The following is an 18,987-nucleotide window of genomic DNA, read 5'->3' as shown; positions in this document are numbered from 1 at the left end:
ATAATCATTTTGCCTGTATTCCGGAACGGTCACAGCCCGAATTGTATTCCTCGATCCTGACGACGACCTGCAACAATGTGCGCCACTCCAAGTTCGAAGGCAATTTGTAGGGCCAGAACCTGAAAATGTTTATCCTGCCACAGATGGACTAATGAACCCTGTTGTTAGCCAATTAAATGCATTAAATGTTTTAGCCCTGTTGCAGCCTTAACGGTTTTAGGCTATTATTTTTGTATTAATAAATGTATAGACTTGAGAAATTTGGCTTAGACTAATTTTTTGATTAGTTCTTAATAAGACTTTTAAGTAAAATAGGTTAGTAACGTTGTCCAAACATCGCCTAAAAATTCTTTTTATTAAATTAATTATATTAACTCGTGTTTAAACAATCTTATTTTAATATAATAAAGGGAAAGTTGTAAGTTTCTTTTCCACTTTGCTAAAATTTAAGCAATAAAATAGGTGTATTTATCAATGAGTTCAAGGTAGCTAAAAACTCAAAAAATTCTTAAAGACGTAAGCGCTAAATCTCCCATGCGTAATCGAGTCGTGAAACTGCGACTCGATAATTGGGCTAGGAAAACTGTGCCGTAGCCGAAAGTAGGCAACTAGGACCTCGACGGGGAGTGCTTATAATTAAGGCTTAATTGAACGCAGCAGTCGGCACGTAAGCCAGTTAATGATGCACACGTTACTCGCCTTTGACACGTCATGATTCCGCCGCAAACAGCTCGCCGAACTCACCGATTTCGTAACCCTCTCAAGACCGACTTTAGTTTTGCGGTGTGCTCGTTGTACTATTAAGCGGGATTTTCGCCTAACTCCATTACAGCATTTGCATTGCGGACTTTTCGAGGGCCAAGCTCTTGTTTGAGGTCCTTTTGTGTCGCCTCGCCCGCAGACAGAGCATTGTTTGAGATCTACTTTATTACATGCCCGAAAAGTTGAATATGCAATTCGGTGTGCATATTAACCCGCAAATGCTGGACGGTAAGGGATGGGCGGAAAAAGTTGCCATTTTTTGGACCAAACTATTTAGCATAACGACGGGCACTCATTATGAGGCAATGCCCGCGCGCCCCCTCTCAACTTTATTTGCCCAGTGTATTTGACCCCTGCTATTCGGAGGAAGGTAACCAGGGAGGAGCTGGCCGGACCAGGAGGCAGGAACATCAGGACCAGGAACAGGACAAGACGGCAGTTAGCAGAAAGCAGCTAGCAAGGCTACCAAAGCACCGGGCACGTAAAATATGCGCAGTTGTACACCGGGAGTGTATGCCAGAGATCACTTGACTATAAACGAGATTAAAAATTCAATTACGTTGGAGTTGGAAGCTGCATCGAGTAGCAGCAAAGAGCGCAAAAAACACCCAACGAGGGCCAGGCAAGGTAAAAAACATGGACAGCCAAAGTTGGCCCAAGCTGAACTAAGGGACACAAAAAAAGACAATCATGACGGAAATTGTATACTTTCTATGGCGAATCTAAAAACACCCTAAGCAATCTTTTGAAATGGTGTTTTGGTTCTTATAACCATAAATGTTTATCACCACTTTCTTGAATTTTCCAACTTAAGTTTTTAAGTATTTTCTTATAAATTTACCCTTAGATAATTTTTCTAATTCTGGAACAATTCGATCATTTTCAACAATGATATCATTTCGTAAATATCACGGAAAATGGTATTTTTTTATTAGTTTTTAATGAATCTTAAGCTACAAAAATGTGGAGATGGTATTTTCCTAGTTTCTTTATCTCTATAAATGTGGAATTAGTACATTTGTAGCCATGGGCTTGGGTTTGTTTATTAAAAAACTTTATAAGTAATTCCAATAAATATTTTTATACTTACATGTTCCCCTACATTATACTATTTTTAATAATTTGTATTCCATCTATAGCTCCACAAATGTGTCGATAAATTCGCAATGCCCCAATCATGGTCTCTAAAAATCGTAGAAGACAAACGCCATGGCCCTGGCGTATGCTCTCAAGTCAAAGCTGGCCATACGCTGGCGTAACCAGTTCGGCCAAAGGGGTTCCTGTGGGGTCGTCGGCTCCCCCGGCGGAGTGGAGCAGGTGAATCGCTGGACACAGAAGTGGTCAGTGGCGGCGACGTTGTCGCAGCCAACGGAAGTTGACAACAATTTATGTGCCTGAAACGGATACAATTTACAAGCCGAGCAGCGATGGCCCGCTGACTGTGCACGTGTAGCCCAGTATTCGTGTGGAAGAGGTGAGTCCTGAAGGCCGGGTGTCCACTGTACAGGTGCTGCCATGGCCGAGAGCCCAGGAACCCGGGCACCCAGGCACCGGCACCCAAAAACTTCAAACGGAATTTTGTGTGAGTACTTAGTGCAAAGTGGCTGGGAGGGGGTTTCCTTTTTGCGTATGTGTGGCTGCACTAGGAGAAATTTGAACAGTTTAGATTTTTTAATTTTATTTAAAAGGTTCTTTGAGGTCGTGCCACATATTTTAGGGAACAGAGGGAAAGAGAATACCCGTTTTTAATTAGAAACAAATATGCATTTAGGGGAGGAAATAATATTAAGAGATGCTAAAAGATACAATTAGTTCAGGGGCGGACTATGTGTTTAGAGGGTATTACTTTTCAATTTGGGAGGAAGACTTTTTGTAAGATTAGTTTGGTGAATTGTTTTTGCTTTATAAATAAATTGATACTGATAAGAAATTAAAAACTATGGCCAAGAGCTACTTGTAGACTGCCAAGAATTCTAAAAATATTTATTGCATTTCTAAAAACATATTATTTTCCTGAGTGCCTATGTGAATCGCATTTTTTCACTCCAGTTTTCACCCATTTGCCCAGTTGTTAGGGGCAACAGCCGGAGCCGAATCGCATTTGCAGGCCGAGAAAAACGAGCGAAACATTTGAATTTCGTTTCAAGTTGAAGTTGATAAAAAGCCAGAGATTTAGGGCGTGTCCTGGTGCTAGCAACGGACACAAATTTGGGTTCACTTTTCCGCCGGACTCCCCTCGTCCGGCCCGGCAGACCCTCTCCTTTATTCCGACCAGGTAGCTTGGACTGCAAGTCGAAAAAAGCAGCCCGCAATTAAGATAAAGTTTTTTTCCCAGCGATATTTTTAACTCGGTAATTTTTGTGTACTTTGGCCAAAGTTCTTGGGAGTGGGCGTGGCTGGGGAAAAGGGCTCCGGGGGCGGCGTCAGCGTTTCAAAAAATAAATTCACTTAAATGCCTTTCATTTAATCAAGCACCGAGAGGGTGTTAATAAACTGAAAGCGACGCGAGCGGAATAGAAAAAAAATGTTCAATGCCAGTTTGATTAATGTCTCATATAAGTATGTCGTGTGGGACGCGTTACACTAAATTTCCATTTTAATAAAAATGGTATAATTTGTATGCAAAGCAAAAATAATAACAATTGCTTACATGACGGGAATAATTAAAAGAAAGATTTACGTGTAATGCATAAAGACTAAATTCTTTAGTTTAAAAGAAAAAACAATATAGATATGTTTGATTACCGCTTGTGGTTAAAAGTTTGACCTACATAGAAATGATTAATGAACTCACAGGTTTTATAAATCTTTTCAGTAATATAAAAACATTTAACAACAAAATTGTTCAGTCGATTAACGCGATCGAGTATCTTATCACATTAATTAGACAATACAATATTTTCCATTCCCACTGTGTAAATAAAAACCTGTTTTCAGCTGAGTGTTATCGGAGGCAAACTCAAACAAAAGCACTCACACAGCTGATGTTGATAACGAACGACCCACCGAGAGTGGTGTTCCCCGCTATTCGTTCACAAAACGTCACACCCTTGAAAGAACAAACATCATATGAACAATAGGAAATATAATTTCAGCGATTGTATTACCAGATAAGCTTGATAAGACCACTAGGTACTTAGGATTGTAAACAACAAACAAACAGACAGGGGAATCTACTGTTTCTTAACCTTATCAGCATGCGGGCACTTTTGTTTCTTGGCCCTCAGAAATTTGCAAGATAGCTTCAGGAGAACCAAGATGACTAGAATGGGTACTCCCAGGAGCACAGCGAATGTGTCCAGGCTGTGGAGCTGAATAAAGTTAAGATCTCGGGAGGCGGCTCGCAGGTGGGGAGCACCCTTATGCCGGATAATGTATTCCGTCCACCAGACAGCTCGATCCAGAGCCGATTGCGGCTGATCGCGGTACCGCTCGGAGATGGCACTCGATGTCTTGGCGTAACTGGGATCGTTGATCAGCGTGTGGATGGCCTTCTCCAGTTCCTCCTGCTTCAGGCTATTCAGATCCAAGCCCAAGCCGTAGCCCACTCGCTGGGCCCGCTCCACATTCATGTACTGATCGTAGAAGCACGGCAATCCCAGCACGGGCTTGCCAAAGTAAATGCTCTCCGTGGTGCTCAGCAGGCCACCATGGGTGATGAACATCTTGACATTCGGATGGGCTAGAATATCCGGCTGGGGATACCACTTCTTGATCAGCACATTCGCTGGCCTTCCCGGCATCTCGTCGTCTTCGAATTTCCACAGCACTCGCTGCTTCAGCTTGGCAAAGGTTTTCAGGAGGGTATCGCGGGTTTCCTGGGGCAGATCTTTGCTTTTCACATTGGAACCCATGGAGAAGTAGATCACACCATCTGGGGAACCCTCAATGAACTGCTTAATGTCCTCGGGCAGGGGTTTCGGTTTGTGCGAGATCTGCATTCCACCGACCTCGATCATATTGGGCAGATAGGGTCGCGGATAGCTCAAGGAGAAGTGCTGACCCAGCAAAATCAAAGAAAAACTGTCCATAACCTCCTCTATTGTTTTCTTGGCGTTCGGGAAATACTTCTTGAAAACCTTCTTCATAAGTGGCAGGTGAACAAAGTGCCGGTGCAAATCCTCCACAAGGACTTCGTAGTGATTTTCCAAGCGTTCCAAAAAGGTCATTCTATCAGTGCGTGGCGAGGTCACCAGTGGGTTGTACGAAATGGGTGAAATATTGCCAACAGCCTCATCAACCTTTCTGTCGGTTCCGAAGCTCGAGAAACCAATGAGAGTGGCATTGAAGTGCTGGGCCAAGCCATATAGCGGTTCCATTTGAAGCATCTCGGACAGGACCACATCGAAGGTTTCCCCTGACTTTATCAGCTTCTGGACACCCTCATCTTCCATCGTGACCTCGATGAATCTTACCAAAATGAAATCCATTGCATTAAGTTGCTGCCACAACAAGGGGAAGTTCAGAAGACCCAACATTTCTGAAAGTAAAATTTTTAAAATTAAAATGCTTGTGATTTTGTAATATGATTTTGTGATTTTGTATTTTTTTTTGTTTTAGTAATAAATTAACTAAATCGTAATACACACCATCAGAGAACTCCTGTGCCCTGGGAATCTCGATGAAGCGCATGTTTGGCGTTGGCTTGTTCTTGAAAGCGTTGATCACGGTCACCTGGTGACCCTTGGCGGCCAAGGCCTTCAGATAGCTCTCCACGAATATGTACTGGGAGCGACCCGGAAACGGCAGAGTGGCCAAGATCTTGGCACTTTCCGTTTCGAGCGGTTTGGCGCTCAAAGCGCACAGCACGAACGCGATCGCAGCGAATAATCTCATGCTCACTATGTTTACTAAACGAGTCTCTAGCAACGACTAATTGAGAAGATCGCTTGGGATTCCATATATATATGCTGAGCTTTTTCTGATAGCGAACCAGCGAGCAAGTGTGCGAGCAAATAGCGCTCAATCATGCTGATGAGGGGCTTTGGCTTTTGCTTTTCATCGTCACTGCCCGCTGGAGAGGAGAGATTAGAATTACGATGGCGATTCTTAGGTTAGGGTTGTCCAGGTTAGACTTTTTATTCCTAGGGGCGCTTGCACCTCAGCTATATTATCTTTATAGGTTCTTTAGGTTGGCTGATATAATAGTAATTTCCAGCAGGGCCAGCAAACTATTTCACATTGCTGATCAAATTGCCAAATGTGTTTGGGGCTAGATTTCGTGAATACGCTCCTGGTACGCGATGGAACCAACGTGTTGGTAAAAGTTTTTCGGCTTGGTCTCTACGGTTCCGGTACGTACCGGTACCATAATCAGGTCGTCGAACATCTTATGCTAGCTTGTGGAATATTTATAAACAAATATAATGAGGTGAGTATACCACTTCAGATACTACTTACTGGTATTATCTATCTACAAATATGATCTTTATACTTATGTTATATATCAACTGACACAGTCTACCTAGTAATATTTCCTTTCTACTGAGATTATCCATTTTTGATTTCAAATATATGGGCATCTACTTATATTAAAAAACATTTTGCATTTCAAATATATGGGTGTTTCTCAAATATGATGGTCAATCAAAGCTTAACATATGATTGATGAAATGTTATAACAACAAATTTGGAGGTAAAAAATTAAAGATGTAACAAAGAAATCCCCATAGTCCTACAACTTTAGTATCTGTCTCGATATTATTCCCTCTTTTGTGCAAACTACTTTAAGTTGTCCAGCTCCCAAGAGGCTTTTAAAGATCTTCCCGTGGAGCGGGGTCCGTTGGACTGAGTGCTAGGCAAATTCCCCGAAGAATGTGCGTGAGAAGTGCAGGCCAAACAAGCGGCGGAGGCAACTAAAAACAAAACGCACAACAGGGAGCAGAAGCAAAGGACGAGGACCCGGACGAGGACCCAATGCAGCTGGCCAGTTGGGAATTTTCGCCGGTGGAGGCGGAACTCGGCGGAGCATAAAAGCCAAAGCAATGCCTAAGAAAAGAAATTATTTGCTTAAGCGACGGCAAAGGACCTTGTCCGGAGCTTCCTTTTTTCCCGGAACAAAGAACACACACACAGCCAGACAAGAAACAACAAGAATGGAAATAAGCTGAATGAAAACAGCAGGAAAGTAAGAAAAAAAAGTGGCCAGAAAAGGAAACTGAGTGGGCAAAAAATATTAAACTTTTATGCACGAAAATGTTTAAGTGTATGTCCGGCGGGAAAAATTGTTACTGTTAATTTATAAATAAGGTGAAGTTGTTATTGTGGCCCTCTGACGGACCATCCGCCGGTCCCTTCCGAAACCTCTCAACCACCTCGGCGGCGGGAAAACCCCTTTTTTAACCCACCACCAGCACCGCCACCACATCCCGGGCTATTTGTTTTCACTTCAATTTATTTGCTCTCCTGCGCACATATTCACTCCTTAGCCCTTGTTTACTCCTTTCATCCCACCCAATACCATCTTTTCTTCATTTTTTCTCCATTTTTTTGGTGGGTTCTGCCTCCAAGCCCCTCTTTTCTGTGGCCTTTTCTTTGGCCGTTTATTATGGGGCTTTTCGTTTGCTCGGCCCCGGATCGCCTTGCAACTTGATTCAATTAAGTTGCCTGATTATTTTAGCTGCAAAAAAATGATATCAAAAAGGGCACCAGATAGGGAAAACGAAACTCCCACCTTTTTTGGTTGCTTTCTTGGGTTAGCAATTTTAATTTTTTAATAAAAGGCATGTGTAAGGCAAGAGCTCCACAAGTGGGTTATCTTGAGGTTTTCGGGCACCCTATTGTATTGGTTCATCGTCTCAACTTGGAGTGGAAGGGGTCGGCTCAAGTTCGTTGCGGGTCAACAACAGATCCGGGGTTAAGAAAAGGTCAACTGGCTGCTCACTTTCCGAAGGATTTACTCCGAGAAGTGCTCCTAACTTAATGGTCAAGTGTAATGCAAACAACTATGTATACAAAACTCAAGAGCGTTTCCAGTTTGTCAAGCATTTCCTTATAGGATTTTTATATTTCCTTAGGAGTATTTAATTAAGAGATTTTTTTACACTGGCTCTTTGTATAAACATTTATAGCTTACATTTTATTTCTTATAACAAATAAACTTTTATTCAATGCATTTCTTGTCAAACAAATCACTGAGAAAATTTCTGAAATGCATTGACGTTTTCCGATCTCAGAAAGCGATAAATTAGTACTTAAGCTGTCACACTAAAAAACAAAATCTTAACTGCCTGGATGCTGGCTGAAAAAACCAGGCCTTATCTCTTTTGTGCACTAAATGCTCTTGGCCTTTATTCGACTCGTCTCGTCAGTGGAGCACAGCCTGAACAACATTAATCAGGATTACCTTGTCGTGTATTTTTGCCCACCTACAAACAACCCACACACATGTCTGAATACCAAGGATGAAAGGAATTATCCGGAGAGCTGGAAAACTGCAGAGCTGAAGTACGAGTAGCAACAGCTGCCACATTGACGATGCTTAAAGTGCAAATGCAATTTATTCGCAACAAGCACTTGGTGCACGTGCAACAATGGCAGGCCCAGGCATTGGGATTGCCTGGGCTGCGGAACAATTTGCCCATAAGTAAAAATCATTTTTCATTTGTTTTCATTTCCGTTTTTATGAAGCATTTTGATTTCTGCATAGTTTCCGACTTCCCCTCGGCTATCTGCTATCTCCATTCTCTCTTGCAGACTGGGGACATTAGAGAATGTTAAGTGATGGGCAGCAGAACTGGAGTTTGGCATACGGACCTCGGACATACCTGAAAACCAGTCGACCAGGAGCAAGCTGAATCCATGCAGGATGCAAGGTTGGACGCTCGCTACACACTCACTCGCTCCAAGAATGCCAGTCAACGTTGACAATCGACTTTTATTGCTGTTGAAAAGGACCAAGAGCAGGGCAAAAAACAAGAGATCGGAAAAATCCGGAACGAGGCGAAAAAGAAACGCATGGATGCGCTGCAAGAAAACTTTCCAGCTCTATAAATTAAAAAGACAAAAAGATTATTTCTTTACAGATACAAAAATATTCGTAATAATGTTTTAGAACTTAAACTTATAAAAATGAATATCATATACTTAATTTCCGCATTCTGTATCATTTTTTCTCTCTCTGCACCATCGACTTTGTCAACTTCCAGTTATTACGTTTTGTTTAACATTTCAGCAAATTACACTGCATTGTCTAGAGCTCAGCTCCAGAGTGAAGTTGAAGTCCCCGTTTTCTGTGGGGCTTTCCCCCATTCGACAAGTTTTTCACATCCATTTTTTCACTTCCTTTTTCGACGTACTGACCTCGTCCGGATTTCGATGAGAACTTGTGCAATTGCATAAGCACAATTTCCGGTTGGCACTAAGAAAATATCTGCAGCAGAAAAGCAAATGGCGACGTTATGAGTTTTGGATTCGAAGTTAGCTTGCTCTATGCGAAATAAATATGTAATGAAGAGGGCATTAAAGTGGACTTAAAAGATTTCAAAGAAAATTTGTTAAGTTATTCAGAAGTTGAATCTAATGTATGATCTTTTTATTGCATTATTTTAAGAGATTATCAGTTTATAGATCTTATCTAAGGAACGTTAATACAATATTATATAATAATATTATACTACATAATATCCATAATTTTATTATGGTTATTTCTTATCAACGTACCTCTCTCTTTCAACTCTTTTCGCTTTCATCTCTCACTTAAAATATTATGGTATCTGTTGCTGGCAAGGGCGCCTAAAAGTATGCTACACTATTTTTGAAGTCAGTGACAGGAAATTGAAAAAGTGTGGGGCGTGAACTGAAAGTTCAGAATCAGGAAATAAAGGAAAAGAAATAGTTTTCCCTTAATTAAGTGCGTGTGTTTGGCTGGCCAGAGCGCCCAGCGCCCACAAGTAAACAATGAATGCATGAATTCTACGGTCTCAAGGTAAAAAAGCGAGGTCTAAGTAGTACATAAAACCACCGAGGTGGTTTGCCGACCAGTGGGTCAGATGGTCAGTGGCCAGGCATTGTTTCGTGTCCATTTCGCTGCGCTTGACTGCCCCTGCCCGACGACCTCCGACCCCCTGGAGGCAAGCTACTATTTCAAACCTCTCGGGGAGTTCAACAACATTACGCCACACAGTTCAACAATTTTTATCCGTTTTCCGTTTGCTTTGCGTTTCCAGCTGCTGCTCCCGGCCAAGTTCACAATGTAATCCATCCGGGGAATAATTATTGTGTACATATTAATATAGAAGCCCAGGAAGCCAAGAGGGTTTTATCGTTTAGCCGCGATGGACGGCATTATGATGCCCTCTAAATTAAATGGAAAATGGATGGTCTATAAATTCTCACTCTGGGCTTTAAAGCGGGGAAAAAGGTTGTTTAAGTGAGTCGTTAGGAGTGCTACGAATGGGGTTTCTTTATGGATTTGGTTATGGTTGAGTGGGGCTTAAGTAATCGCGATGATTTTTACTGATTTATGCAGCTGGCAGTGAAACAAAGAAAGGAAAAATGCATTAAAGCTTGAGGTCTTTAGAACATTTTTATAGAGACCCATAGGTATAGGCATACTTAGAATGTTATGCAAAGAAAGCTTTGTATATCATGAATATGCAATGCCAGTTATATGTGCCATCTTTCTCTTTAAAGTTAATCCAAATACCCTCAAATCCGTAAGCCAAAGCCAAGGATGATGGCTGTAATCCATTGTAAACTACAACTCATTAACCATAATTTAAAGGTCCAACTTTATGCACACACGCACACTTAGCAGCGGATTAAGCTGCCAGGTTTATGCCACTAAATTGCGTCGTTGTTGAGCATAATTTATGCATTAAAATTGCATGCAAAGGAGAAGTTGACTCTAAACTCGGATCGTACCGTGCTGCAAATTAAATCTAATTATGTGCGGCCAGCAAACTCCAGGGCAAAAAAAAGCAAACGAGCTCAGAGGGGCCCGGCGATGGAGGGGTTTTTGGTTGGGCTCTCGGACATGGCTTTCTTTTTGCCAAACTGACCCGCACAAATGCGTCTATTGACTGAAACAATGCAGACAAAAGCGACGCAGTAACCGAGCCGGGATCATAACGCGGGCGGTGGGCACGGGAAGCTGTTGCACCTGGAGGTAAACCAGGTGAGCCAGGTGAGCCAGGTGCAGCACGCTGGCTCCCAATGGAAGCGCCATCATTGAGCGATGAAGACGGCGGCGGCGGCGGCGGTGGTGCGGCGGGATAAAAGGCAAATAACGTGCAGTAAATGAGAAACAAAAGAGCTAAGCTACACTGCAAGAAAAATATTTATTCAGTCTTAAAGATTAATTACTTTAAAATAGTTTTATTTAAATATTTAATTTTGTTTTTGGTTCGTCTATTGTTCCCAAGCGCAAACACCTCTCTTAATATTGTATGATTATATACTAGTTAAATGATCCTAAGTCTCTAAAAAGTTTTTCATCATGACAAATTTATAAAATTTCCATAAGAAAAATCTTTATAAAAAGTATCTATTTCACTTGCCCCATATAACTTTTATAACTAAAACTCCTAATAATATTAAAAACCCAAGAACAAATATATTTTCTTATAAATAATTTATGTATTCAAGCATTTACAATTGCAATTTTCTATATAAACTTAAGCTTTTAAGTTATCTATTCTCATTGCAAATACAGAAAGCTAATACTAAAAGGATTCAGCATATTTTAAAACCCCATTTTATTCCCAGTGCGACTGCAGGAGCAAAAAATTGCCTGAGCTCGGCTTGCGCCTGAATTGAGCTTATGAATGGATGGCCAAGAGGGCTTATAAGAGGGGGCGAGGCGAGCGGAAAAGCGGTCAACTTATGGCTTAGACGCACGACAAAAATCCATATTTATATATATGAATGGCGCTTGGACGGGGCGGCCCATTCATTGAAGTGGTCAAGGGGTTTTGGGTCCTGGGACCTGGGACCTAGGTCCTGGTGACAGGGGAACCAGACCGGATCGCGTTCGGAAACTGGGGACTGGGGACTGGGACTCGGTTACTTATGCCTCAATGGCGCCCTGAAACTCGGTGCACGAGTATGTGCCGCAATTGCGGTAAAATATGTTTGCACAAAAGGAAATCGCCAAAGCCACGTGTGCAGGAAATGCTGAATTTGTCTGCTTGGCGCGCTAAAACAAAGCCGGAGTCGAATGGTCGGCTAGGCTTTTCCCGGAAACGCATTCAATTGGATAGGCGGTTTCTTTTATTGGCTAAGGGCAGGAATTTCAGGGTTTAGTAAATGTAAAAGAGTACTAAGGAGAGGAAAAGGATACTAAGCATAAAAGCAGATAGTCAAGTGGTTTATCATATCATGGAGACTATTTGTATAAAAATCAATTTTATTGACAATATAATATTTTCTAATATAAAAAAAATTGTTTAGGGTCTGTTAAGGACTAACATTTTTTTTTAAAAAGGCCTAAAATAATAACAAATATTTGTAATACAAATAGCGTTTTTTTGATGTATTAAAATTTTTCAATGTCAATATTTCAATTAATTTTATTTTCAAAATTTTTATAATTTTGTGATGACTAATTTTTTAAGATAAATTACCGAAAGTCTTAAAAGAAATGTATTTTCATAATATACTTGCTCAATATAAAGGCAATAGTATTACAACCTGTATATAGATTAATTAGGAATATACTTACGGGTACTTATTATTAAAATATTATATTATGGCTAATTTATTTTTTTAAAACATTCCCGTTTTTAACACTTTATATAGTAAGAAATTGTGGCTGAACTAAGTGAATTGCCGCCCATTAAGCATCATTTGAAAAATGTTAATAAATGTCGAATTGAAGCTAACCAAGTGGAACCAGTTCTGGGAACCGGCTGCCAAAAGGGCACCGCTTTTTTCGGGTATTATTGCAATATTGCTGCCAGTGCGCCAAGAGCCGGGCTATGTGCCATCCCGGGCTAGATGGCGAACTACGGCGGCACTTCCGCTGCCACTGCCAGTGGCACTCCGGTGTCTCTCGCCTTCCTGTTCATCGGCGTCTGGACTGGACTTTTGGGAATATTATTGAAAAGTTTTACCGCAAGCTGTGCCGAAGCGGAGCTCACTGCAAAAACAACCAACGTATTGTTCGCCAGTGGATGGTAAAACCCATACCAGCCACCCACAGCCACACCCACACCAGGGCCAAAAGATTCGGACAAAAAATCTGGAAAAAGTGGGGAATAATAAAAGGAGAAGAAGCAAGCGAGGATTAAAAATTTTTGCCAGTCCAAAGTTTCAGTTTTGTTGCAACTTTGGCCACCGACACCACAGCGGCCACACCTACTGCTACTGCACCACCATCGCCCGATTCCCCAGATCAGTCCTGAATATATACACGTACATACGGCCATAGTTCGTTCGCCCACAGTTTGCCCCTTTCCCCGGGCAGTACATAAATTTAGCCGGCAATTTTCGGGCGTTCGCCCAATCAGACATCAAGTCGCTAAAGTACGAAAAAGCAGCAGCAGCTAAACTTCGAAGCGTGCCGGTTATGTGGAATGCTTTTCAATGCAAAGCGTCTATTGCCCTGAAGAATAAATTATTATGAGGTTTATTTAAAAGATACACATTTAAGATTGTTTAAGATGTGCGCGTTAAATATGTACTAAACCAGATCTTAAACCAAAAAATATCTTCTACAAAGACAATTCCTTAAGAAAAATAGTTTAGGTGTTTTCGAAAGTAACCACAAATGTTTTGAAAAGTTTAAATGAAAATAAAATTTTAAATAGCTAACTCATAATTTTGGGCTTAATTTTTTTGCACATTTTCTCTATGTAAAATTTCAAAATAAAGTTAGATATTTTTATTTTATAAAAATACCTTTAATCAGCTATCTAAAGAGAAGATAAATCCAATAAATGGTTAGGGTACTCCTCGATTTTTTTTCAAGAATAGCTTAGGCGCTATTATATTTTCTTCCCAATCGCTGGCAATAAGATTCCATTATTTATGGCCAAAGTTTAATACTTCAAATGCTATAACTTAGGCGCCAGCGAATGAAAATTGTCAGGGCAAACACTTTCGCCGGGACTCGTTTCCGGCCAAGGCCAGTGGACCAACTCAAATATATTTAAGCTAATTGCATTTTTCCTTTCTGGGAGAGAGGCAAATGATGACCAGCGGGCAACGGTGGCACGAGATTGCGAATCTAATATGCGATGGCAAATGACAGCGCACAAAACTGAATGGCCATGTGTTTGGGATGAAATTTGCACAACCTTGACATTTTCCGCACACCGCCCCAATCAAATTGACCCAACACGCTCCAGCGGAGAGAAAGAGGACGCCGAGCTAAATGGATGGTTGGATGGTATAGTTTCGAAATGCAATTCGATGTTGCTGAAAGCGGAACAAGCAGCAATCCATCAATTATACAGATTAATAATCAACGTTCGCTCGGCCCACAATCTATGGAAAGTGCCTGCACTCTGGGAAAAATAGAAAAGTTTTTGAATTGTATGTGAACAGAGCCTTAGAGAACTCGGGACATGTTAAGAATAATAATATTTCCTGAAAAAAATGCTTACAAATACGTCAATATTTAGTTGTAGTTGCTGAATTAATAGATCTCGTCATACATTTTTATAAATATATCTTTAAAGAAAAAGGTAGATAACATTATAAGCGACCTGCGTAAACGTTAAGCACCATTTTAATGGTAAAGAAATTGTTAATTTTTGTGTCAAGTGCAAGTGACAGTGGAGAAAAAGTTTTGCGGTCGAGAGTGTGTGCCAAGTAGTTGCCAATCAATTTTTGGCATCGTTACGCCGCCTACTTATGTGGGCGAAATGGGGGAGGGGATTGGGTGGGTGGGTGAGAGCCAGGACACTACCATAGGGCATGGCCAGGAGCCATCGGTAGCGAGGAACCACCCTGAGCAGCGGCAGGATCGTCAATGGCATTGTGGCCAACAGGCACGTCGATTTCAATTGAATGTGGTGCGACCAACTACCAATGTCTCCTGTCTAACGTCGCTCGGCTCCTGTCCCCTGGCCCACATCCGCAACCCCCATCACCCATTATGACACGCTGCCAGCAAACCAAACACAATCGCAGGAGGATGCAGTGGGCACCGTCACACTCACTTGCAGTTGACACTTTTGTAGCCAGCTCGCATCCCGGCAGCCCGGCATCCAGGCATCCTGGCTTGTCCTTCTGTTTGTCAGCCGTCCAGTTTGCTGGTCCTCGTCGTCTCGTCTCTAGTTGTCTGTCACTTGGCCTATGCCATCGATGGCTCCTCCTTTCAGCCTCCAACCGACAAGCTCCTCTTTTCCCCATCCCAAGAGCCAGCTGACTCACTTGCAACATCAATTCCGTTGACGTGCCCACTCACCTCGCCCTTTGGTTGCCACTTTGCATCTGCAACTGTTGGCTCGCATCAAATACGCTCGGAACAATGAGCTAACCCAATAAATATGAGTATAGGGCTGCCAAAGGTGTGGAGGTCTGTTTAATTAATATCTAGGATTAGGCCTGTCGAGGCAGGCAGTTAGATGGATTCCATTTTATTGCAATAAGTAATTAAATCGTAAGTACCTTGATTACAGTATAAATGTTCTGTTTAAACAGATGTGCGAGATGTAATAAGTAGGCAATAGTTAAGAAATGATTAAAGTATTAAGATATATATATTAAATGGACCAACGTTTCTTATTCTACCCAAAACAATCGTTTTCCTAATATTAGTCAAAAATATCAATCAAAGCAGTCGACTTTTAACACTCGACAACAATACACCCTAATTTCAACCCCACACATAAGAAATTAATTACAAAGATACTTTAAAATGTCTAAACAAACTCAAAGATACATTTGTTTGGCGGGATCCATGATGCGAAGGTTTCACACGGCGCAATTTCCGCGATGTGATAAAGTATCTATGTCGAATTTCGACTGTGGTATTCCATTGCCCTATAAGAAGCTGAAGGAGACTCTGGAATGCGTCAAGGCCAAGCTTAAAGGACCGCTGACCTTATCCGAAAAGGTGTTGTACTCACATTTGGATCAGCCGGATACACAGGAAATCGTTCGAGGCAAGTCCTATCTGAGATTGCGTCCCGACCGCGTTGCTCTTCAAGATGCCACTGCCCAGATGACCCTTCTCCAGTTCATCTCGTCGGGCTTGAAAAAGGTGGCAGTTCCATCCACGGTGCACTGCGACCACTTGATCGAGGCCCAAATAGATGGCAAAAAGGATTTGGCCAGGGCAAAGGATCTCAACAAGGAGGTGTTTGATTTCCTATCCTCGGCGTGCGCGAAATATAACTTGGGTTTCTGGAAGCCTGGTAGTGGTATTATACACCAGATAATTTTAGAGAACTATGCCTTTCCGGGTCTGCTGATGATTGGAACCGATTCGCACACACCAAATGGCGGTGGTTTGGGTTGTCTTTGCATTGGAGTCGGCGGTGCCGATGCCGTCGATGTGATGGCCAACATTCCCTGGGAACTCAAGTGCCCTACGGTGATTGGATGTCATCTCACGGGTAAGATCAGTGGCTGGACCTCCCCCAAGGACATCATTCTAAAGGTGGCGGAGATCCTGACTGTCAAAGGAGGCACTGGTGCCATTGTGGAGTACCATGGACCTGGCGTGGAGTCCATTTCCTGCACTGGCATGGCCACCATTACCAATATGGGCGCTGAGATCGGAGCTACTACCTCGATCTTTCCCTTCAACGATCGCATGGTTTCCTATTTGTGTGCCACAGGTCGTGGTAAAATCGCAGCAGAGGCCTTGAAGAATAAAGATCTCCTCACGCCGGATAAGGGTTGCAAGTACGACAAGGTGATTGAGATCAATTTGGACACACTGGAACCCCTGGTTAATGGTCCATTCACACCCGATTTGGCCCATCCCATTAGCAAACTGGGCGAGAACTCCGAGAAGAATGGCTATCCAATGGATATCAAAGTGGCTCTGATTGGTTCCTGCACGAACTCCTCGTACGAGGATATGGGACGATGTGCCAGCATTGCCAACGATGCCCTGAGTCATGGCTTGGGGGCCTGTGTTCCATTCAATGTTACCCCGGGATCGGAACAAGTTCGAGCCACCATAGCGAGAGATGGCTTCATAGATGTCCTGGAAAAGTTTGGTGGCACTGTGCTGGCAAATGCCTGTGGTCCCTGCATTGGACAATGGGATCGCAAGGATGTGAAAATGGGCGAAAAGAACACCATTGTCACTTCCTACAACCGCAATTTCACCGGGCGCAATGATGCCAATCCGGCCACACACTGTTTTGTTACCAGCCCGGAAATGGTTACGGCTTTAGCCATCGCCGGACGTTTGGATTTCAATCCCCTGACGGACGAACTTGAGGGCAAGGATGGCAAGTTGTTCAAACTAAAGGCTCCAACTGCTGAAGAGCTGCCTGCCAAGGGATTCGATCCCGGCGAGGACACCTACCAGGCTCCGCCCGAGAAAGGTGATGACATCAAGGTCAATGTGGATCCCAAGTCGGACCGTCTGCAAATGCTGGCACCCTTCGAGAAATGGGATGGCAAGGACTACATTGATCTATACGTTCTGATCAAAATCAAGGGCAAGTGCACCACGGATCATATAAGTGCCGCTGGTCCTTGGCTGAAGTATCGCGGTCATTTGGATAATATATCCAATAACATGTTCATTGGGGCCACCAATGCCGAGAACAACGAGATGAACAAGGTGAAGAACCAGAAGACTGGAAATTTTGATACCGTTCCAGCTGTAGCTAGGGACTACAAGGCCAACAAGCTGAGGTGGTGCGCTGTGGGTGAGGAGAACTACGGCGAAGGATCCTCCAGGGAGCACGCCGCCTTGGAGCCCCGTCACTTGGGTGGTGTGGCCATTATTGTGAAGTCATTTGCCAGAATTCACGAGACCAATCTCAAGAAACAGGGCATGCTAGCCCTGACATTCGCCACTCCCGGGGACTACGATAAAATCCAGCCTTCGAGCAAGATCTCGCTGCTGAACCTCAAGGATCTGGCTCCAGGCAAGCCTGTGGAGTGTGAGATCAAGAATAATGGCAGTTCTAATAAGATCCAGTTGAACCACACCCTCAACGAGCAGCAGATAAAGTGGTTCCAGGCCGGCAGTGCCTTGAATCTCATGAAGGAGCTGGCTGCCAAAGGTGGTGAGAAGAAGTAATTTCCATCTGCCTATTTCAACTAAATTTATACGTTATTTTAACTTATGATATGAGCATGAGTAATTTTTAAACATTAAAGTAATTTTCAAAAATTTTAAATTGAATTATTTCAATATTTTATTTTGAGATGTATTTATATATTTATATATATTTTTTTCCATCAGTATCTGTTCAAAACCTTTTTACAACTTAAAAGCGTAATTACCAGATAAAAGTTGGCATATATTTCTCAGTGATACACATTTTGTTCAAACTCCAATAATTCTTCTCGGCCCAAAAAGTATCCACTTAAACAATTATACCAACAATAACTCGACTTTACATAAACCACAGGATACCATAATGGGCCAAACTTAAATGCCAAAATGGCACATGAAATGCCGAAAAACTAAACCGAAAGCCGAAATAATTCAAAACTAATTAAAATCCATTTAAAATTGCACCCAGCCTGCAATGCAGAAAAATAATAATAAATTTTCCGACTTAAGCTGGCCAACTTTTTTGTCAAACGAGTTTGGATGGGTGGGTGGCGTCGGGTGCTCCAAATGAGTCGGTTTGGGTGCAAAGTGGGGCGGTGGCACAATAAGCGCCGCTTATCAACGGTGCCAACCGAAACTGTCACATGCATTGTCATTGTCACAGGGGCCGGGTGGCTCAAGGGGCCTTAAAAGGGGGTTTTCCGAGCAGAGGCCGTGCCATATTTGCATTTTCTCTCTCCTTCCTGCTTGTGCGTGTGTGGGCGGGCGTATGGGAGTTGGCATAGAAAATTATTTGCTACTTTTAATTAGTGCCAAAAAGTCATTCACAAAATCCTGAAAGAGGGAGACAGAGCCTGCACCCAGGGAAGGAGACATAAGAGGAGAGTTGGCCACGGAGCGAAAGGGACCGATATGGGGAGGGCGAAAGAGACAGCCAGAGGAGATATAGGAGCCACAGTGCACAAGTTCAACGAGCAAATACAAAAATGTCTATATATATCTCTGTGTTCGTCTCGCTCTGCGAACTGCCACTGCTTTTTGCGGCAATATTTGCACAGCCTCCGACTGAATGAGCGGGTCATGAATGT

The 18,987-nt window shown here is 42.6% G+C and overlaps 2 protein-coding genes and 1 long non-coding RNA gene across 3 annotated transcripts; 2 read left to right on the top strand and 1 right to left on the bottom strand.

Moving 5' to 3' along the window:
* Positions 1 to 3,846: 3,846 nt before the first annotated feature.
* Positions 3,847 to 5,623, bottom strand: LOC108024792 (UDP-glucosyltransferase 2). Its single transcript, XM_017094911.3, has 2 exons — positions 5,352 to 5,623; positions 3,847 to 5,242 (listed from the first exon to the last, which is right to left on the bottom strand). Exons 1-2 carry the CDS (start codon positions 5,596 to 5,598, stop codon positions 3,936 to 3,938), a joined length of 1,554 nt encoding a protein of 517 aa, XP_016950400.1. The 5' UTR covers positions 5,599 to 5,623; the 3' UTR covers positions 3,847 to 3,935.
* Positions 5,624 to 7,867: 2,244 nt separating this feature from the next.
* On the top strand, positions 7,868 to 8,851 carry LOC127011537 (uncharacterized). Its single transcript, XR_007764560.1, has 2 exons — positions 7,868 to 8,347; positions 8,411 to 8,851. It is a non-coding gene; the product is annotated as an uncharacterized LOC127011537 (long non-coding RNA).
* Positions 8,852 to 15,500: 6,649 nt separating this feature from the next.
* LOC108024370 (probable aconitate hydratase, mitochondrial) lies at positions 15,501 to 18,025 on the top strand. Its single transcript, XM_017094273.3, has one exon. It carries the CDS (start codon positions 15,569 to 15,571, stop codon positions 17,918 to 17,920), a length of 2,352 nt encoding a protein of 783 aa, XP_016949762.1. The 5' UTR covers positions 15,501 to 15,568; the 3' UTR covers positions 17,921 to 18,025.
* The last annotated feature ends 962 nt before the right edge of the window (positions 18,026 to 18,987 follow it).

This window comes from Drosophila biarmipes, chromosome 3R (assembly GCF_025231255.1).
Source record: "Drosophila biarmipes strain raj3 chromosome 3R, RU_DBia_V1.1, whole genome shotgun sequence".
In the NCBI taxonomy this organism is placed as follows: Eukaryota; Metazoa; Arthropoda; class Insecta; order Diptera; family Drosophilidae; genus Drosophila; species Drosophila biarmipes.
This window is presented reverse-complemented; position numbering and strand designations above follow the sequence as displayed.